The sequence below is a fragment of the Falco punctatus genome, assembly GCF_963210335.1.
Source record: "Falco punctatus genome assembly, chromosome: 9".
Classification (NCBI taxonomy): domain Eukaryota; kingdom Metazoa; phylum Chordata; class Aves; order Falconiformes; family Falconidae; genus Falco; species Falco punctatus.
The window spans coordinates 38,459,273-38,482,406 of NC_137589.1; the positions used below are offsets into that span (position 1 = coordinate 38,459,273).

Consider the following 23,134-nt stretch of genomic DNA (forward strand, 5'->3'; position numbering starts at 1 on the left):
TAGTGCGCCAGTAGGCACAGCACTTGCCAATTCTCATGCTGTACAGCATTCCAGAAGCACCATTTCCTTGCAAATTTAAGCTGCTTGCCAAAACCGATCTCCCTAGTCTGGTCCTTTTTGGAGGGGCTTTACAGAAGTACATTGGCCCAAGTATTTTACTTGAATCAAACACAAAGTCAACCTAGCCTACTTTTTTTTAAATCTATTAGTACTAAGCTCATGGGTACCCACACAGATTATTTTTAAGTAAAAAAGGGAAGAGCAGAGAGGAGGTTAAAGGTCTTAAATTTTAAGACAGGTTTCTGTCTCTTATGTTCATTGTAGGCTCATCAACAGTCATGCCTCCTCCTAGAACACAGTACTGCAGTGTTGCTTTGACTCCTAAACTTCATGGAAATACATTTATAATTGCACTCCTTGAGGTATCTCATGCCCCATTACTTGAGACAGGATTACATGACCATATGCCTACTTTGTTTTATTCCCATTGCACTCATGAAACGTTCTTTTTATTTCTCACATGTTGGTATGCACACATGCATGATAAAGATGACACAGAAAAGGAGTAAATTTGCCTAAACTGTGGACTACACATCATTCAGGCAGAAGGCTGTTACCAGGTGAAAATGGAGAATAATACTTTATTTCCAAAGAACCATGTCCTCAAGACTTCAGCTGTACCAATCTGCATATACATCAGTATATTTTTTAAAGGCATATCTGAGTACATACAGTTTTTAAAGAACACATGAAAATAAGTTTACAACAGGTCATGAACATTCATCATTTATTTTATATTCATCAGTCAGAAGGAAGCAAGAAACAACTTCTGCTCAAGTTACAATGCATCAAGCATCAAGAGTTACTTCAAGTTTTATTAGACCATACCAGAAACATTTCTTTATTCAGCCTAGAAATCACAGGACTCTTCTATAAGGGGATATACCTAGGTTCACAACTCAAGGAAGCATTATCAACTAATTATCAGTGTGTATATATATACACACACTCTATATTTACACATATTTACATTCTTTCTATGACTAGCCAGGATCTTTAGCCTTCAAATGAAAAAGTGAAAATGGGAATAAACCCATATGCTGTGTTATGTGGGGAGTTTTAACATCAAAACTGTCCTAAACTCCAGACAGTTCTAAGTCCATCACAAAGCAGAAATACCAATTCCTCCAGTAGCCTCAGCACTAGCTCTTTACCATACTTTAAGCACCAATACAGCACACTCTTTACAGAATCTGTTTAAATATATAACCTTGTGACTCAAAGCATTTAATATTTACATAGCTACTAATTAACCTTTCCAGAAATTGCCTTTGTAGCCAAGGTATAGAGATGGCATTTAAAAAAAAAAAACATGCTCCACAGACCATTTAACAGGCAAAGTCTCAAAACAAGACGGAAATTTATAGCCTAAGCAGTTTTCAGACATGCTGCAATGTAAGACAAGATGGAGAGTCATTCAACTACCTTCTCCATACTCCAATATCAAGGGAAGATTTTTTATTAATATGCAATATCTACACATTACCTATTTAAGTCAGAATGCTTGTCAAGCTTCATGCCAATACAGAACAATTATCTGAGAGACTTGTATTTTATTTCTATCCAGCAGTACACAAAAGGAATAAAACCCCAGGATTCCTACTTGGGTTTCTGATATTCTCACCTACTAAGCTAATCTTTGTCTCCATGAAATAAAGCTCCTGCTTTTAAGTAATACTGAAGTGTCTATTACTCATGGCTCCAAAGAGACTGCACTGGTTAACACAGTAAAGAGACCAGAACTTCAACACTGTACCTGCTCAGAGCAGCACAGAGTAAGGGAAGCTCTGAAGTAAAATGGTTTACCAAGACAGTTACATAGTCACAACTTCTATCCATCCATATTCATTTCCATGCTCTTTGGGAGACTGGAGGCAAATTAGTTGAATAAAGAATGAGCTGCTTCCCTGCCACTCAACAACAGGGAACAAGAGGCAAGCAACTCTAGAAATTTAAAGAAATGGGACACACAAGTCTGAGGACATACATGGCCACTGAGAAGCCTTCTAGGAATACAGCTAGAAGAGCCAAGAGACTGAGATTTCCTACTGCTTTTGGCTTTTAACTTTGCTTGTAGGTCTTTGGCACTCTTATCTGCCACCGACTGACAGATCAGTATGTTTTAAGCTTTCTGCTGGGGAGTATTTTCCTCTATGGAAAAGCAAAAGGAAAACTTTCTGACCGGGCTGATCTTTTCCCTTATAACCAGTTTCACAGCTTTTTGTCATGTCTGCTTCTGCTGCAGGGAAGAGAAGACATGAGCACCCTACCAAGTCCCTTTCCCATCTTCTTAGCCTGCTGGATATAGCTGTTCAGTGAGAAGAGGAAATAGTTTCAGCATCTGCAATTCTCCAAGTTTAAACAAAGACACCACAAACACCCAGTAATAGCTAGTTATCTTAACTTCTAGAAGTTTGAGAGTACCAACTGCACATATCATATAGAATAAAACACACAAATATTTCAGCTGAGAGTCCAAAGCTTATTGTTTAGGGGTGGTTTGTTGTGTTTGTTTAAAAAAAAAATAAACCCACAAAGTTTCTTCTCTATGCTTATATTGACAACACCAATTTGACAATTTGCCAGATGTCTGAAGTAGACTTTTCCTTGCACCTTATATGGTTTCCCCAGTTAAAAAAGCAAGATAACCTTAGAAGAATTAGTTCTTGCAATGCTCCAGAAGCTGATTTAAAACATCTGTCAGTTTAGCAAGGAGCCTAAAAATACTCCCACATCATCAAGTGAACACATACAGCCCTAGCTTTAACACTAGCCAAGACCCCAGTTTCTCCCAAGAAAAAAAAAGCTACAGTATGAATTTAGCTTGACAAATCAGAATACCACTCAAAGTGATCTAGTCTATATGCTGTAAAAGCAACTTTACCATAAGCCATCTCACAGTAAAATCCAGTTGATGGTTTACACATACATGTTCTGCAAGCTTCCAGGAAGAATATTGACAAGGCAACAGAAGCATTAAATCTTGTTATACAATGCTCCAATGGGAGCATTAAAAATTTGTTATACATCAGTGCATTTCCATGAAGTGCTCTGCAACTTTTCTCAATTTTTGATGTCTGTCCTGAAAAAAAACACAACTTTAAGTATTTGCTAGCACTTTCTACATTGCATAGCCATATCCAAAATCCATTTTAAAACAAAGCTGCCCATCCTTCCCCCATCCTGCATTTTAAGAAAGCTAAACTGGCCTAGATGTCAAGACTATGAACAATCCATGAAGAAGAGGTCAAAGCAAGCCAAAACTACACCAAGTTTATGGCTACTCCTTGCTGGCCTAGATTATGTACATTTCAGCCCAGGCTAAAAAATACAAAATGGGCAGAGAATTAAGCCTTTGCAAAAGCATTCTGAATTCAGGTTACACACTGAGGGGTCTTACTTAAGTACACATGACAATGTAAGGAAAATGACAACTAGAGTTAGTGGTACAGCTGTGCATCCTATGCCTTGTAGGGTGGGATGAACTCTGAAAGGTTTGTCCACTGAAGGCCTAGAAAGCAGATGCTTTATCTCAAATTGAGTTCAGAGACAGCTCGTCTCAGTGGGTTCATAAGGGGCAAGGGCTCAGTAACTACTTCATAGTTGTTTGTTTTCCCCTTTACAAAATCAGTGATTGGAGCCAAGTTACACAGAAAGCTTTTGGGAAGGAACTCTGGTAGCACAAAAGCAGGACTTGGCTATTTACCTTTATTCTTGTCCGTCACAGCATTTTGATTGCAACCCTGGTTCTGTCTTTATTTACAGTATCAAGTAGATCCAGTTGGTGTTTCAAGCTATTTTGCTCAGCTCCTTTAGAAATACAACTGTTGGAGTGAATGTTGTTTTACCATGCCCCGACCCTCAGCTACCATAATCCATGCGGCAGATGTTAGCAAAACATAATTGCATACATTCTGGCACAGCAGCAAAGAATAAAATTTTGCCAGATGCAAGTCAAACAGCTTTGGGGTACAACATAACATTTCTTGATTGCACCTAGATTTCACAAGTGACTCAATTTATCATCAGATGACAAACAGCTTCCAGTGAAGATAAAACTTTCTGCAAACTGAATAAGAGACAAGCAATGTTGAAGTGTTTTAAGAAAAGCCTAAGAGAACAGGTTTACAGGTCACCACTCCTCACAATCTAATCCTTATTAAGTACTACTGAAACAAGTCCGTTGTCACAAGATTAACTAACACAAACCTAGGTTTTTTTTCCTTCAAAAGGTTCTGTTGGAAGCATTTAACAGAGCAAATTTCCCATTTCTTCATCATTCCACTCTCATCTTGTTTTGATTTAAAAACATGATTGATACATCACTTGCAATTAGTGAGTTTAACACTGGTTTAAGAAGCTTTAAGTTTTTCTACTTCTCTGGAAGGGAACAGGCCAATGCAATTAGAGACTGAAAAATAAGTTCAAAGAAATACGCAGCTGAACTCTCTTCCTGCTTCTAGTTTATGCCAAATGGGCAATACACTTATACTATCAGTGACATCAGTCAACAAGACCACTTTTCCTTCAAGCCTGGCACGAACCTGAAGAGACTGCTGAATCAGAGCCTATCCACTGTGCCTTTTAGTTAATATGGAAACTGTACACAGGCTCTGGTTTTCTCATGATTACCCTGGAGACTACATTCCAGGCATAGCAAAACTAAATTAGAACACTCCAGCCATCTGGTCCCTAATAGCAGCAAACTGACCTACCTGTCTACACTAGCGATTAAGACAAATTCAATTGGCTTGAGGCTAAGGAAATCCTGCTGTCCAAGTAAAATACGTAGCTATGTAACAAGAACCACATGGAAAACAAAGTGACATCATTCCAGTACGAAAATACTTTTATTCATGCTGCTAACAGTACAGAGCTGAGGCTTGGGTGGTTTCACCAATTACAGGATGCACAACTTAAACAGTATATGCTTTTGTTTCCTTATGAGACTTTTTACAGGACCATTATAATTGCAAAATTAGTTCTTTTATCAAGGAAAGAATTACTTCTTCTAAAACAGTACTTCTGAGTTAGAGCTACTTTAAAGACATTATAGCACCACTTCAGTCAAGTAAGTCAGCTCTGACCTTAGAGCATATATAAAACTCACCTGGAAGAATAAGATACAGCAATTGTCCTCTACAACAGATTCACAGCTGAAACTAGCTACTTTTATCTTACAAGGAAGTTTAAGTGCCTCATACCAAAAAAACTTGCAGACTGCAAAAGCTTTGTTTCTACACCTGTGAATCACCACCAAGTTTCAAAGCACCTCTTAACACAAATTCTGCTGCTGATGTATACACAGATTAGTACCATACTGAAAGATAATACATGTGATAGAGCTAAATTCTCTCATTATTCAGATGCCTGTTTGAAAAGCAAGCAGCCAAACACCATGATGCTGGTGGTAGGTTTGCATTATCTTTGACAATCTGCTTACATCTGTATGTTGGAGAGAATTTTATTTGATTAGGATCTCCCCCCACTTCAGTAACTGAGATGCATCCTGTCCACCCCAGCCTTCCAAGTGTTAACTATCTAGAAAGTTTACTTAAGATAAGCCTTTTCGGCTTTCTTGGTAACACAGTAATAACAAAAAGCCTCACCACAGGAAGTTCAGAAATTTTATCAAGTGGAACAAAGATTTCTTTCTAGGTACAGTACTGTCCTGTGAAAATCTGTGCTTCTAATATAGATCAATATTGTACTGTACAGCCAGTCTCTAAACCAACCCAAGCTGTAGTTTCACATAGGTAGTAACAGACTTTCTTCCCAGGCTTTGTTTCCTTTACCAGAAGATTAAGTTAAGTTGGCGGTGGTCTGTGTAACAACAATATTAAATCAGTATTTGGTTATCCATGTGTTGGCCCAGAAAATATTCAAGGAACTGGGAGGAAAAAAAAATTAAATTGAAATTTATTCTCTGTTATAGTAAGTTTCAGGTGCAAACAGTAGAGAAGTCTCTTCCTCCCAATTTTCTAAGATGTCTGACCGAATCTGATGCAAGGCAGATGTCCACTAGAGATGCCATAATTTTACTTTGATATTTAGTAACTAAACTACTAGTTTAGTAACAACTACAAGATCTGTTGCTACTTTTGATAACCCATTTAACTTTTTGAAAGCACTGCTAATTTGACAAGTACTAACTACATGAGTCATTGTAATAACACAAATCAAAGTGTAGGTAGGCTACCAGGCACTGAATTTTAAGATATTCTATTTGTTATATGCAAACTTGAATTCTGAATACCAGACTGCACAACACTGATTTTCCCTCTTCCATAGAGAGAAAAGGGAGCACTGTCCCTTATGAGCTCTTGCCTTTAGCACCAGTGGTTCCAGAGTAACAGAATTATTTTATTTTAAGTTCAAGACAGCAACAGTTTCCTGCAGGATGACAAAATTTATAAATATGAGAAAGGAAAGCAGTTTTGAACACCTCTGATAGCAGGGGGAGGAGGAATACCAATCATCATCGATTTCAAGAAACAACAAATCGGAATACTCACTTTTAGCACCTGACAGAGGCAAAGCATTTATCAGTAGGTAAACAGAAGTCTGTTCACTACATGACCCTGCTTTTTAGGGCATTCTAAATGTAACCATTTTGCCAAAGCCACTGTCATACCACCCTTCATCCTCAGCAATTCTGAAACTTTCACCACCACCACCCCCTCCACCTTTCCCATGACACTGTTGCAAATCACTGAACTTGTTCTCATCTGCCTGCCATCAGTGCTGGCTCATTTACTTGCTTGACAAGACCGCAGGTATCTACCTCCATTACCTTGGTGAGTTAGAAAAGCTAAATGGGTTTAGCACTACACAATTTATTGAGGCAGAGAAGGAATATGTAAGATAGTAAATAGATAAAGGTAGCCTAAGTCCATCTGCAAATGCAGGAACTAGACAAAGTTCTGTCCCTTATTGATTTTGTTCAATCCTGCTGTTTCCCTTAGACAAAACTCCTCTATAATTACCTTTATCAATAAAGTAAATTTTTTCACTGAGTTTAATATTGTATTAAAAAATATCTTTGTGTGCTCACTAATAGATGAAGCAACAGAAACTCACAGTATTCCTCTTTTGGCATAAGGCCTGCCACAGTAAGTGTTTCTTCACCAGCAAAATACATACTAACATGGTATTGTATGGTTATCATCTACCTCTGTAGCATTGTGCACAGTTCCTCTTTCAGAAGACTCTCATTTTACTTGACTAACAGTTAATTCAAATGTACAATGAGTTAATGGTGTAAATCACTGCTCACATGTTAAATGCAACATTTTAATTAGCTACAATATCTACTTACATTAGAGTAAGAACCAGAAATAGTGGGCTGCTTTCCAAGGGACATGCTCATTTATAGCACCATTAAAAACTTAAATGTGTCAGAAACTTGAAATTATGTGATTATTTTCAGATTGATTTGGCCTTCAGTGCTCACTACCACTTATACCAGCTCTGCAAGGAATTCAGCATGTAAAGATGGCCCACTTATGTGGGGAGTCATCACAAAGAATTTGCAAATATTATAAAGCAGCCACTCAGCAAGTTAAATGAAGACTTACGCAGCTGTTAAAATTAGTTCTTAATAAAACTCAAGCTTACTATTTGGTAAGGTAACAAACTACTTGACACATCAAAAAAGCTTTAATTATATATATAATTTTCCTGAAAAAGAAAAGTATTCTTTGAAGAGATTAAATGTTTTTCTGGTAAAAGTTAATAAACCATAGCATAGCAGCAGATGTTACCAATGTAACTCCTCTACCAATCTCCTACTAAAGGATGACATAACCAATAAGAGTAGTGTAATCTAATTCCTACTTGTCAGTGATTCCTTTAGGAATTTTTAATCATTTAATTAATTCTACAGACCTAATTTCTCACTCAGAAAAAATTATCTCCCATGCCATCTAGAATAGAACCCACTCTTAGCCAGTCTTTTACTCTTTTACAGTCTACATTCAGTCATTAAAACCTACTTCCACTCAAAACAGTGCTGGTGCCAGCCTACTTCTAAAACAGTGCTTTTGACTAACATTAATATACATTAAACTATAATTCCATGTTCACCCAATCAGAGCATTATAAAAACATTACTCTTACTCTTGTTCCTACTGGAAAGCTTAGTTTATATAATACCAAAATCTGCAGGACATGTCTTTGTACCGTGGAGTTGGTTGACCCTATTGCTGTAGACAGCAGCATCTGAACATGCTTGATGGGTTGCACAGACTTTTGTCAGTGTACCTCTGTAACATGAAGCTACTACTATGTTCAATTAAAAGCAAAGGGGGGAAATTAGGTAATTAAGCAAACAAAGGTTACAATCCAGTGCATACAAATATCTAGGTTACAACTGCTTATTTCATGAAGTTCCCATGATTGGCAAAGCTGGCCAAAGCCTGGCTTCACCTTGTGCACACAAAAGGTATAATCCTAATCACTGTTAATTTGAAGTTTTAGGGAAATAAAGCCTCTATAAACTTGTCTTCAAAATTAATCTTTAAATTTTACACTGAATCATGAAAAGATATCAGAAAGTTCAACTTCTTCAGAACAGAAGCGGTTATTTCCACTGTATTTTGTTAGCATTTTAGAGTTCCATTATGCCAGCCACTGTACAAATACATATAATCCAGTTGACATAAGAACAAACCATTGCTGTGTCACATTGAAAGGTTGACAAATCAACTCCACATTAGAAAAAGGATATTTAAGTGCCACCAACACTTGACAGTTTCATTACTACCACTTTGAGAAGTTATAGGTACCATGTCTAACTGTTAAAATAGTTTTAGAAGTTTAACAGGAATTAATGAAAAATCCTTTAAATCTTTGTAAAGTAAACACATTTAGAGATGCAGGTCCTTTACCTGCTATGAGAACATGATTGAAAAGAGAAACAGCAGCTGCAAATCTGACTAAAATTATCTCCTATGTAACAGTCAGCAACAATTGTTCCCAACATTTTGTCCTACTTCAGGAAGTTGCTCCACATTTAAAAGCAATGGAATAGAAGAGAACCAGTCCTCAGAGCAACCATTATAGTATGTTTAACAGAAAAAACATGGTTTTGGGCCAGCTAACAAGCAAACTGGAAAACCTGTCTGAAGAAAGGAATTACACTGAACTGTGAAAGCAGAAGCTAGATTCATTAAGCTTACAAACCCCTCCACAGCTTACTTCCTCCGTTGTCACACAGTACCAAGGTTAGTTATCTGAATCACCAACATTTTTCAAACTAGTAAGCCACAGGCAGGCAAATTTGCTTTTTGCAAGAAAAAGTGCCAGACAAGTAAGTCTAAGTCTGACACAACAAAGGCTAAGAAACAACTGTTTGTAACAGTCACTGCTTCAGGGTTGCAAAGTCTCTTCAGCATTTCACTGTCCTGAATAACTGGAGAACGGTTAGACATTCCACCTGCACACACATACCCCAAATTGCCAGCACAACTTATGCCAGAAATTAGCCTGCAGTTGAGGGATAAAACACTTTATATTCTACAGCTTTGAAGTATGATAATCACTGATACCAAGCTGGGAAAGGGGGGTGTGGGGGGAAGATCAACAGAAAAATACACTTGCTTGCTGCATGGGGAGGTGGGGTGGGCTTGGCTGGGCTGACAGCCCAAGTGTCAGTGGAGTCTCAGAGGGCGAAGGAATGCAGGTTTTCTCCAGCAGTAACAAGAGAAATAAAACAAATGCCGAACTATTCTGTTTTTCCCCCTCCTCAGAGAAAGAAGTCAGGCTGAAACCTACCTAAAACTTACTGAGGTTCCCACTCCCCACCCCTTGATTTTTTTGAGAAAATAGGAACTTTTTGTAAGTGTTGCAAAGAATCAGGCATCACTTCTTTAGTTGCTACAGTTAAGTCAGTGGTTTGGCAACTACTAAGCCCTTCACAATCCAGGGGGGTTTTTTGTCATTGTGTCAGGGCAAGCTAAATAAGTGACCTTTTCATTACTACTCCAGAGTTCGAGAGAAACTCCATTTGTCTAACTCTGTTACTCAGCACAACTATTATGATGTAAAAGCTGCAAAGACAGCTAGTCTTGTCAAAGTGACTTTTAGTGTAGTCCTCTACACCAGTCAGTTTACCAACCTGTTTACTTACCTAAAAACCTGTAAGAGTTATGCAATAATTTAAGGAAGTGTTTTTATATTTGAAAGTAGGTCTTCTTTCAATCAGCTGAAGGATATTTAGGATATCTAGATATCTGTATATACATTCAGAGGCTGAAATGGGAAACGTCGGATATCTTGAGCAAAGATTTTTTTAAAAAAGCCAAAAGACATAAAGCAAGTAACCTTCCCAATAACTTCTAACTGTATGCTTGAGACAGCATGTATTTTTTTAAAGTGATAACTCTCAATATAAATATTCAATACATCACACACTTTGGTAACAAAAACCTCTCCTAAGCAAGTTGAGATGACTAGGTTGATGTACATTAGCAACTGACAAGGTTTTTGTAGAGTTTAAATAGGAAGATTGAGCATGCCAGCTTGTACACTACTAAACCTTAGCACTAATCACTTTATTCAATTATGTACTACTATATCCCATTTTGAGATTAACGGTTTAACCATTCATTGCCTATGCACAGACAGACACTTTACTCGTAAGTCCATTTGTTCAAGAAATAACCAAGTTTGTGGTCATCACGAGCCAAATTAATCCAAAACTTTTGCAACTTACAAGTTACTGGCTCTCACAAGTACTATTATTCTGGCTGAAGTCTGTTTCTGCTCCTTCCATGGAAGGATCTGTGCAGCCAAACAAAACAAGGCCTGCATAAAAGAAAGTTTTATTAATGCCTCCCCCCTCAAAAACAGTTGCAATATACAGTCTCTTCTAAACTCAGGAAAATGTTTCAAGACAGCAGAGGAAGCAACTCAGCTGGAATAATTCAAGTTCCAGATGACAGCTTTTAATAGCTTCCCTGCTTGACAAGGGCAGTCTTCAGACTTTTCTGCAACTGAAGAGCTGATAGCCAGAAAACAGCTGGGAGATTAGAATGGGCAAGGAAATTGATATGGACTTTCCTGGCTCAGCCTTTAATAAGCTTCCCATTTTGATGCACCTGCTCCCCACATTACATAGCACATATTTGTTGAGAATTTAAAAGAACTAAAGATGGAAGAGAACAGTCATTCCTGTTTGCCTGGCTTACTGGCAGCTGGCTTAGTAAGGTGACATTTGTGACTTATCCAGTACAGTCCAGAGTGCTCCTCATCAATTCAGGGGTTACAAAAACAACCACCACTTCTCATACTGCTACTCTGGCACTTCTGTGACTACACCCATTTAAGAAATTAATTTTTATAGTTATTTCCTTGTGCACTCTTCAGCATTTAAGGAGGGACAGGGTTGTCTCTAATTCATGTAAAGACTTGGCTACTAAAATGCAGTTCAGGTTTAATACCATTGTACATCACTATTCCCACAAACAAAATAAACATTGAAAAGAACACAGTCTGGTACTGCCATCAGTGTGTGCCCATTAAAAAGAAAAGACAAAATGCCATCTTTTCTATCACCTTTTAAAAAAGATGCATTGCTGGATAAACACCACCCCAAGAATATCAAGTACTTCTGAATATCCTTATGAACTGCAAATACAGTTATATTTACATTCATTACAGAACAAGGCTTTTGGTCTTTGCCTACTGCTAGCCTGAACTCAGACCACCTTGAAGTAGTCTTTACCTTTTACAACAGTTAAGGAATTCAGACAATTTTGGAATTACCATACAATATTTACTGTATCTACTCAAGTGACTGAAAAGTGTTACAACTTTAGTTTGTAGAGCAACGAGACCAGAACAAGTTGCAGCATACCCAAACATATCTGAGCATAAAGCTTCTCAACTAGCCAAATCAGTACTTTTTCCTCAGTTCCGTTTTTCATCATTTCATTTATGCACGACATGTACCTGAGGACAAAGATTAAGCATGATAGTTGCCCAAGTCAAACTTTCTTAGGCCATGACAGAAAATCAGTTTAATATGAAAACTGCTTACCTTCACTGCCATGAGAAATACTGTACTTCTATCACATACTGTAAGCCCTAAATATCATCTTTCATCAGCAAATAGATAAAAATTGAGGAGCCAAAGATAGAAGGCACTCTGCTGTTAGAAACAAGGATGAACTTGTCAGGAATGCAAAGGTCAGGTGCAACCTTAGCTTCAGTGACCGTGAGACAGTGGAATTCAGAATCCTGAAAGGAAGAAACAAGACTAATCAGACCCTGAGCTGTAGACAGACTTCAGCCTCTTCAGGGATCTACTTTGAGAGAGAGATTCCAAGGGATACAGTCTTAGAAATAAGACAGGTTCTGGACAGCTGGGTGATTTTCAAGGATCACCTCCTCCAAGTTCAGGGATGGTTCACCCTGATAAGTGGTTAGTTAAGCAAAGGTGGCAGGAGGCCTGCATGGATGATGCAGGTGACTCAGGAGGAATACAGAGACACTATCTGAGCATGCAGTAATGGAGTCCATTTCAAAGGCTAGACAGGATTAAATCTGGTGAGGGACATGAAGGACAATGAAAAATGCTTATGGAAGTACAGCAGTAGCAAAATCATGACTAGGTAAAATGTCCTTTTTTCACTTTTCATTCACGCTGCTGAATAGGTGTGGGGGTGGTCACAACACAGAAAAGGCTGATATACTCGGTACCTTCTTTACCTCAGTCTTAACTGAGAAAAACTGCCTTCGGCAAATCCAGGTCCCCAAGACACACTGAAAGTTTGGCACAAAGAAAACTGATCCTCTGAGAAAGATCAGGTTACATTCTCTGTTCTGGGGGTGTAACCATTCATGGAAAATGCAATGCAGTTTTCTTACAATAGGTCTCTTCATAGGAATTCTAAGCCAACAGCAACAAGACACAGAAGTTTGCTACAAGAACGACTTGTTTCTTTTTTCCTGCTCTTTACTGGATAACCCTGACATGAATCACCAGTTTCCTACCCTACCCACGAAGTCAGGGTACTGAGAAACTGTCCCAACATGTGCTCTCTCAGTGAGAAAGAGATCATCATCAACAAAGAGTCAATATGAACTGACAGTTTCAGTCATCATGGAAAGCCTTCAGCAGTTGAGGGTTTTTTTTCTCCTTTCCTCTTTCCCTTTCATCAGTCAGTATTATTCATAATATTCAATGGATAACAATTTAAATAATTATTCTGAAGTATCAGAATATTATTTACTTCAGAGTAAGAGATTTGTTCCAAAGTGAGTTGTTCAGTATATTCTCCCAGAAAACTTTGGTTCTAGTCTCAGGATATGGGCAAGTACAAGTCATACTTCAGTAGACTTGAATTACTAGGTAAAATAAACAAAGGCGAGGTTTGCTCTCTCCACTGATTCTCTATCCAGTTTTTCATATTCTTACAGATGCACTAGAGCCTGAAATTAATACAGGGACAAACTAGACCTACTTCCAAATATTATGTGCATGGAGTTTCCCCACCACATCAGTTTTGAGCTGCTAGCATGCTAGGCTCATGTTTTAAATAGATATCTATTGATGAAATATTTGTGAATGAAAAGATCCAGCCTTTAATTCATCATTCCATCTCTCCATGCAGCAAGTCATCCTGTATCCAGAAACTATCTTCTGAAGTGCAGGTACTTGCAATAGCCGCTAATCTGTGGTGTATTGCCACGCATCAACACAAGTTCTTGTTTTAAACTCCAACTACAGGGCTTGATTTAGGGTTAATTCTCTCTTGCCTGTTGTCATAAAAATCACAAAATTATATAATTTAACATGACAATATAGTTGATGCACTTATAACTTTTAAGTAGTTAAAAAAGATACTTCACTCTTCGAATTAGGTAACAACAATGCTCCTTAGCAAGAACTCCTATCACTGTGTTTAAAGATTAATTCCAGGAAGGTTACCATTTTGCAGAAATTGAGAACTGTGGCCACAGCAGCAAGTTCTATATAAGACTAATTGCTTCTCAGCATTTGACTGAGCAAGTGGTAGAACAGAATTTGTGTTTTGAAAACATTATATTGCAATGTTTCTTAAAGGTCTAGTGTGCCAATCTGACTTGCTTTTCAAAGTGAGAAATGTCAGCAGAAGACTGATACTTAGTCTTCATATTTGAGGTGAAGAAATACAAAGCTAATAAGATTTAATAGAAAAAATGCAGTCAGAAACAAGAGCTTAGGAACAACACATACAAGCTGTACAACAGAGAAGTGGGGATAACAAGCTTGTCTTAGTTAAATGTGAAGCCACTACCAAAATTAAGCAACACTCAAGGCAAGGACTGACTAGGACTGGCCTATCCTTGCCTTTGGAAAATGGAAAAAAAGTGTCATTTCGTTTTTATTTAAGATTTCTAGCAGATTTGGAACAAGAGACAGACCCTACCATTTGCAACAACTAGTTAATGATTTCAGCCACCACTTCCAGTAACTAACACCACATGCTTGCGATTGCACCTTTAAAATCACTGCTTAACTACAGATACATCCTCTCAAAGATTTGCTTCATCAATCCAAATTTCAACTCTATTAGGAAGGGGAAGACACCTGAAAGTTACCCCACTTATGTTCTGAAGCTACACATTTCTAAACCTAAAACACACTGAACCATGTATTTGGTTCATTGTTTTATTAAACTCTATAAAAGGAATTTCATATCCACAATCCAATACCACTGGGCAGGGCGGGGGGGGGGGGGAAGTCATCTTGTTCCAAACCACAAAGCAAAACTACAAGACACTCTTAAGTTAAAGTCAGGAACAAGACTAAATCGCTAAACATCGGACTTTAATATGGGTTTAACAACTCCTCCCTCGCTAGTGTAATTCACTCATACAGCAGAAAGCGTATGTTAAGTTTTCCAGAGCAGGAATGGTATACACCATATTGCTGGCATATGGGACTTCTTAGTCCAAATGCCACTTTAAGGTTATCCATTCCACAAGGGTATCCTCAGTTTTTATGCCCAAAAAGCAAGCTGCCTGTGGAGGCATTCACCATCTTGATGCACATTTAAAGAAACAAAGAATGAAATATTCCTTTTAAAGCTCATGGAGGAGACTAGTATAAATTAAGCATCTGAGCCTAACAACAACACAAGGATTACTCCATTCAATCCAGAAGCTAATGTATCACTTGTGTAAAGATAATTCTTAACAGATAAACGCAAGAAAGAAGTTTGTGATGGTCTTTTGTTGTTACAAAGTTGCTTTCTGTCCAATTAATAATTAATCTATCTTTTTCCTGTCCCTCCCACACACACACCCTAATGGGTTTTTATCTCCTTTCTCAGAGCATATGGCCACAGTTCACACAATATCCTAAATTATCCCTAAATAAATTGTAGGTCCACTGAAGTAGAATGTTCTATTTCAAGAAAGAAGGAAGTTTACTATTTAAAAACAATTTCTCCTAACTCTAAGCACAAGTTTCTAGTACATACAGAAGACCTAGACACCTATAACAAAAAGACCTACTCTCTCATGAGATCATCGGGGCTTGTCTAGTACTCCCATTCACTTGTCACTAAGTTTGATTTCTGTAGAGTTCAGATGAACTGCTGTAACAACCCATTTCTTTCAGCTTAAAGATACTCCAGTACAATGACCTGGAGATGGGGAGGCACTGACCTATACACATCCCATGACAAGATTCAAACATCAAGAAAAAAATTCAGAACATTGCTATGATCCCTTGAGAGCCATCTTTTGTGCTATGCAGAAAATTCTTTCTCCATCCCATTCCTAGATACATAAATACTGCAAGCTAATTTTTCTCTCAATACAAGAAAAAGACTCAGCTGCCCTCAACAGCTCACTCCTCTTGTGTACCATGAGATACAGGCAAGTCAGCTATGCCAGAAGAAAACTGAGGGATGAAGATGCTGGTTTACTGCCCACTCCCCACAAGTCTGACCATTTCTCCTCATTCTAAGTGTTTAGCCATGTATTTGACTTCTACTGCTGCAATTGTCACAGGGATTTCAAGGAAGGCTGTATTTTTCACAAATTCATTGTTATAGGTGATTTCCAAGCTGATTGTTTGCAGGTGTTGGTCAGCAATTCACAGCCTGATCAGGGAAAACACACAGCTCTTTCTGCATGGCCCTGCAACCCCAGACAACCTCTCACTTGACAGAAGCTCATGGATATGCACCCAGAACATGCAGATTGCTTCAGGTGATTACTACTTCATCCACTAGGATGAGATAGGGCAGCTGACAGCTACACAAAATGCAACCCTTCAAAAGTTTTGGGGGTGTTTTTGTGGAGGTTTTTGTTGGTTTGTTTTACATTTTATGTCACTGCCTACATACTAGCATGGAGTTTCACCTGTTTTGAGAGTAACCTGTGTTGTTTTAGTTGTCCCTAGGTGGAGTAGGCTTCAGGTGATGGTAGTTTTAAGAGACTTACCTCAACTTTAGAAAGCAACAGAAGCCTCTGACACGAATGACTGACCTAGTGCTACAGGGTGTTGTTCTTATCAAGTGTGATCCCAGTTAAGCTTAATCTTACTCTAGACCACATTTATTTACTTTGAGTGAAAGTGCTCTACTTCAAGGAAACATCTGATAAACCATAACTACCAGACAGGCTATCTATAAGCTAAGAGACCCTTACCGATGATTTCCCTGACCTGCTAGTTGTGGTTAGCAACTGAGATATAGAAAGATGTCAGTATGGTTTCTCATTTCCTACCCCATTTCTCCACACAACCCATCTCCTAGGCCTTGCACAGGAATGGGTCTCAGCACTTCGAACAGTTGCTACCATCAGTTACTTACAGATGGAATAGTTTTATGAATCAAATATTCCACCTCCCAAACTGTGGAGTCCTTACTATAGGCTGGGGAGCCAGAGAATGGTGCTGCTGTGTGTGTCAAGTTATATCTTAAAAACTTCTCTGCTGGTCAGTACTTACTGTCACTTACTTTGTGACAGTCATGCTATGCGAAGAGCCCTGAGCAGACAGCAAGCAACAGAAAGAGCTAGCAGCTACATCACTGTCTTGGTGGTACTGGCAAATCCATCCTTGCTGTCACCTGTGAAGCCACCAGAAGGCTTGCAATTAGATAACCCATCTGCACAAATACTCCTGCTCCTGTGACACTGCAGTTTCACAAATCACCTTTACGCTTCAGAATGACACACTGAAAACACTGCTCCAGACAGTAAACAGAACTTTAGTTTATTTTTCCTAATGCAGTCAAAGCTGCATTCTACCAGATCAGGGAATCTTCCCTCTAAGTACCATCTCAGATTACACCACTTCTATTTGTTCTTTGTGAATTAACACAGAAAAATGATTCAACAGCCTTTCCTTCTACCTAGCTAGCAGAGGCTTCTGAAAAAGTCCAAAGTGAAATAAGAGCTGGCATTAGCAAGCTGTACAAAGAAATTAATTCTGTTTCTACATTTCTCTAATAAATGCTACTTTATCAGATCAGGTTTCAGGGTGGAATAGTCACACAATCCAGTGATACAGGCTAACATCAGAGAGGCCAGAGAGGCAAAGGGTTATTTTAAAGTTTTCCTTTCAAGGAAAAGTATTCCATACACTCAGGCTTCACACCCTTAAAGCCAACACACCTATTACCTCAGTTCATTGCTGCAGACTGACTGGTTTTTCACCCAAACCAGAGTTTCAGTGAAAGTCAGTAGAAAGCGCACATATTCCAGATGGTACATCCTGTAAAATTCATGGGGACCAAGAGTTGTTACACTCTAGTAAACTGTGAAACCTTGAAGTGTCATGTTATTCTAGCAATAGCAAGTTCCACAGGCCAAAAGCTGATAAATACATCACGTGCATTAGTCATCCTGACAGCTTCTTATACCCACAAGCCTCATTATTTCAAATGTGCACTAATACATCAGTTAGCATTGACGCAGTATTTTAACTATATGTAGCCAATTCATTAAGGTAAATTTCACTGGCAAGGGTTATTGCTTGCCACGAATGACTAAGAATTTTAGGCGATTCAGAGTGAGAAAGTAACATCTGATGTTCAGAAATTAGTTCCAAGTAGCACTAAGTGAACTTAACAGAAGTGCAAGTTCAGTATTACCAGGTAATTCTTCATGAATTCGAAGAGTATGCAATGCTGCAGTGAAAGAAGACATTTCTGCCTTGCAACAGTTTGCTATTCTTTTGAGGCAGTACAAAAGTATTAACACAACTAAAACATTTCCAATTTATTAGCCATTTGCGCCTCAGACTGGAAAGCCCGTATTGCCAATACTCCAGCCTTACAAGACACTCTACGGACAGCTGCTTTCAAGAAGTGGAGAGACTCAAGCCGATTCGGTTTTCGGTCACCTCCAGCTCCCCACAAGCTAACTGTTAACCGACACCCGGAGCTATGGAACAAACGGAGAAAATTCTAACTCCAGCTCCTGCCTGCAAACGGCAGGGCTGTCCCGCCTCGCCTCCCGCGCCGGCCGCCAGCTGCCTGCCTTCACAAGATAAAAATCCCAGTCAAATGCCTGGGAGGTTTGGAGTTGTTCTTTTTTTTTTTTTTTTTTTTTTTTTGAAGAAGAGGATCACAGCAAGTATTTTGCCTTTTATAGCGCATACACTTAAAATAGGAGTTTCCAAGACAGCAGAAGAGCCCCCAGCGTTGTCAGAGACATCTGCGCGGCGCCTCAGGACAGTACGAACCGCAGCGGCGCCCCCCGCCCTACCGCCGCTCCTCAGGTGGGCGCCAGGCGGGCTTCCCCCGACGGGAGGGCGGTGGGAGCCCGCTGCCCCGCCGAGCTCCCTCGCCGGCCGGGGCGGGAACAACCGGCGGCGGCTTCCAGACAGGAGCCGCAGAGGTCCAGAAAGCCTCCCCGGGTTAACCCCTTCGCGGCCGGCCGTGAGGTGGCGGAGCCACACCTGTAGGCGCCAGGCCGGCGCCGCCGGACCACGAAGTTGGCCGCGGCGGCCGAAGTTGCTGCCGTGAGACGAAGCGCGAGGAGGCGGGCCGGCCGCCGCTACTCACCCGCACCAGGTTGCTGACAGCGGCCTGCACGGCCGACACGGGGGCGGTGAGGTCCGGAATGGCCTTGCCGTCCACCTCTCCCTCCTCATGCATAATGACCAGGTGGGAGATCTGCTGGGCCACCGGCTCCAGGATGCTCTCGATGGTGCGTGTGTGGAAGACGGGCATGGCGGCGGCGGGGCGGGGGGCCGGGGCCCGAAGTCAGCACAAACTCCTGGCAAACTCTGTCCCTGCGGGCTGACGCCCCGCAGAGAAAGCCGCGGCCTCCGCGAAAGGGATTAAAAAACAATAATAAAATAAATTTAAAAAAAAGAACACAGCCACCCCCGCGGGCCTTCCCCTCGTCCCTCAGCAGATCGCAGCAGCCCGGAGCAGCGACTCCCGCTTCAGGCTGGCGGAGGCGGGACTCGAACTCGCTGCCCTCCTGCCTCCGCCTGGCAGTGCCCACCCCACACTGGCACCGCTCCTCCGCCCGGCGGCGGCTTTTCAACCACCACAACCTACCCCTCCCACAGCTCCCCGCCCCCTCGGCCGCCCTCACCCAATGGCCGAGCCGCCACCGCCGCTCCCAGTGGCGCAACGCCGCGTCCGTCAGCATTCCAGCACCTCCCTCCGCCCCCCACCCCCCCAGTCTTTCCCGCACCATCCTCCCGCCTTCCCAACTAAGCTTGGTTGCGCGGGCGGCTGGTTTCCCAGCGTTGAGGTGACATCAGACATTCTGGTGTCCATATAAGGAGACGATGAAAGCTGGGTACGACGGTGGCGGGATCCCTGCGCGCCGCCCCCGCCGCCGCCGTCCGCTGGGCTGATGCGAGCTGCCCCGGCGGGTGCGTGTGGCAGCTGTGCCCGGGGAGGGGGTGGCTGAGGAAAGAGGCTGCCCCTCGCCCGCCGCCCATCACCCGCCTCCTTTACCCCGCCGCCCTGTCCACAGGGCGCCCACAACCGGGCCGGCACGCCCCGGGCGCGGTCCCAGCCGCTTCCGCCCCCGCTGAGGAGAAGCCGCTTCCCGCCCCTCCTGAGGGGAGAGGGCAGCGCCCCGGCGGCGGGGGTGCCAGGGGGCCAGGCAGCGCCGAGCAAGGGGAGAGTGAGTGGCGGCTGGTGGTTTCTATAGGTTTCTACCCCTGTAGACCCCGGTGTAGCAGGGGTGAGGGGCCAGGGCCCCGCCGCTCGGTACAGGGCGGCCTACCGCCGCCAGTGGCCCGCTTCCCGCCTTGGTGGTGGCAGGAGCACAGCCCTGAGGCCTGGAAATGTCGTAGCCGGGCTTAATAAAACTTAGGGTGAGAGCTCATGCAGGGTGCTGGGCCGCCCTTGCTCTCTGGCATCGCTTGCCCGGTGTCTCGTGTGACATTGGGAGCACTCACAGTAATAAAATAAACCATAGGAGCAAGGGATTGGGCTCTGTGCTTCTTCCATGATAATGTGAGCACAGAATTAGATTTGGAAAATTATTCCTGGCTCTTAGATAGTTTTTTGTTCTGTCCTGGTGCTGCTATTTTCAGCTATAAATCAATGTTCCTGTCAGCCTGGCTTTCACCCCTCAGTGTTCCGGAGCAAACGGTATATGCTTTCTGGGCAGCCTTTGAATGCAGCTGGTCCCAGCAGCAGGCACCGGGACCTATAGACAGAGCAATTACATGAGTAAGGCTTCTGGTCTGTGCAAGGATCGGTCTATGGCTTCTAGTACCGGAGTTGCCATAGCTGGAGCTACAGGGGTAGTTACAGGTTGTAGGCCTGAAGAGCTAAGAAAAACAGATTTTGTGCAGGGTTAGAAATCTTTTTAATGCCTTTAGCTCTGAATTTCTGTATTTTGTTGTTCTCTTTTCTTTTAGTATGCTGGGAGTTGTGCTTACCTGTGTGTATTGAATCTGCAATAGTATAAGTCAGACGATGAATTTCCATCTTGTACAATCCAGTTTTGTTTGGAAAGAGGCTTGATAACAGGTAGCCAAATTATGTTATTGGCATTCAAAACATCCTTAAAGTACTGGCCTCTCAGCAGTGATGAGTGTTGCAAGTCACTTGAACTTGAACACTGTAAGAGTATTTTACATTGTTAGCTATTGGCTAAATAGCGTGTAGTTAACCATTTCTGGTACACGCGTTCCCAGCAGTGCCTCTTTAGCATACTATGGATCAGTAATAATGAGCATGCATAAAAATCCTTCTGGATAGTAATGTGCAGCAGCTGGGAATTACAGAAAGCAATTAGCCCATGTTATGAACTAATAATCTGCTAAATTCTGTTTTGTGAAAGTATGTGAACCTAATAAACCATGTATTTAGTCATCTGTGGCACTTGCACATAAGCTAAGTTTTCTGATTAAAAATAATTGCTTTAAGTTTGGGATCTTGTATGCTTGTTCTTGATGCTCAGTTCTGGCTGAAATATGCATGTGCATGCATATGTTTTAAAGAAAAAAGTGTTATCTGATCATTATAAAGGCCATCTTGATGGCTCTAATAGGTATAGTTACTACAGTCAAAATAAAATATAGAACAGATGGACAACTTTGGTAACCTGTTGAAACTTTACTCATCTACAGGGCCAAAATATGTGTGTCTGTATTTGGGGCTGTGTCGGTATCAAGTTTGTTTCACTGTTTGGGTTAATTGGTGTTATTTCTGCCTAATTTTGCAAAAATCAATTTTTATTGCCTGTAGTACATGCCTGTAGTACATGACCATAATGCAGGCCCATCCCTGAAGTTCTCTGCCTGCTATTGCTGTGGCTACCTAATTTTTGAAGCCACATCCAGCAAAATTCCATGCAACTAACAGCAATACATGTAGCACTGCTTTTGGGGGGATTTTTTTCTTTTTTAGTACCACCTTTACAGTGTTTTCTCTTTCCTTTGCAGTATCCAGATGTCACATTGATGTCATATGAGTAACAGCTATGCAGCAGGTACTTTTTTGAAAAAATCAGTTTCCTTTGCCCTTCACACTATTCTGTCTGTAATTATACATTAATTGAGCTACTACTGTGAGATTGCATCTCCAGTTTATACAGTTTCATTAACTCTCCAGGTCGTAACAGATGGTTAGAAAGTAACAATAGATTTGATCCCAGTATCTTCCATTTATTGAGCCCAGGGTGGCGATGTATGAATTCTTTTGTCCTCTCAAGTATGGTATTACACATGTGACAATAGATTCTCCACTGAGGAAAAAAAGAGATGCTGAACCTCCTTTCCACGGGCTCAAAATCTTAGTATTGTTAGGAAGCAGTATCTATTATCAGCATGACAGTGGTGATTAGCATCTCAAGTAAGTTAAAGTGGTTAGAATGAAAGGATTAGCTTTTAAGTCGCTCTTTCCATGCCTTTTACTGTTCCATAAGAACTCAGCTGAGTCCAGTCAAATCCATATCTGCAGAGAACTTGATGTCACCAGACTCTTCTGCTGATGAAAATCTACATTGACTTTAGGGCCATAATGTGCCTCTGTCCCAGATGATCAGATGAATTCTCCTTTTCTCACACATAATGAAGTCTTTAATGAAGCAAAGAAATCCTCTGCTTCCACTGAAGTGAGATGTACAGATACAGAGGTAATAGGCTTTGCTAGAAAAAGGGAGAACACTGCGCTTACAAACAATGTAGCTGCAATGCAGCTTCTTCCAACAGTATCTTTCAGAGAGTTCTGTGTCCTGCAGTCAAGGTAATGGCATTGCAGCTCCAAGTGGTAGGAGCAGTGGAACAGAACTATTTTCAAAGAGCTTCACGAACTTGCGGGTGTCTGTAATTATAAGGTGGTTTTGCTAGTATTAATACCTCATTGAAGGGTATGTGTCTGGTTAGCTCTAAGCACCAACCTGTTTTACAGTGGTTATTTTCAGTGTTAGCTACCACACCAGAGAAAGATTTGGTTTTCTAGGCAGATGCACTTGTCCGTGATTAATCACTTTTCCCTGGAATGAACTGATTTTCCTTGGCTGCACCAACTCCTAACTTTTCTGAGTAACACCTCATCAGCTGCCTGAGAAAGTTTACAGAAAAGCTGTATTCATATATTGCATAAACTGAATTGCATTACTGTCTTGGTCCTATGAAGAAGATTTAAGC

The 23,134-nt window shown here is 41.0% G+C and overlaps 1 protein-coding gene and 1 long non-coding RNA gene across 3 annotated transcripts in view; both read right to left on the bottom strand.

Annotated features, from left to right (window-relative positions):
* The window catches only part of VCL (vinculin), a 60,758-nt gene extending 40,769 nt beyond the window's left edge, over positions 1-19,989 (bottom strand). The window contains exon 1 of one of the 2 annotated variants that reach the window (XM_080401206.1): positions 19,071-19,989. In XM_080401206.1, the coding sequence (XP_080257332.1) occupies positions 19,071-19,238 (168 nt within the window). In that variant the 5' untranslated portion in view covers positions 19,239-19,989. The remainder of the gene's footprint in view (positions 1-19,070) is intronic. The other variant, XM_080401205.1, reaches the window with a different exon arrangement.
* LOC308069261 lies at positions 2,578-19,064 on the bottom strand. Its single transcript, XR_013930327.1, has 2 exons — positions 10,775-19,064; positions 2,578-10,311 (listed from the first exon to the last, which is right to left on the bottom strand). It is a non-coding gene; the product is annotated as an uncharacterized lncRNA (long non-coding RNA).
* Positions 19,990-23,134: the final 3,145 nt, after the last annotated feature.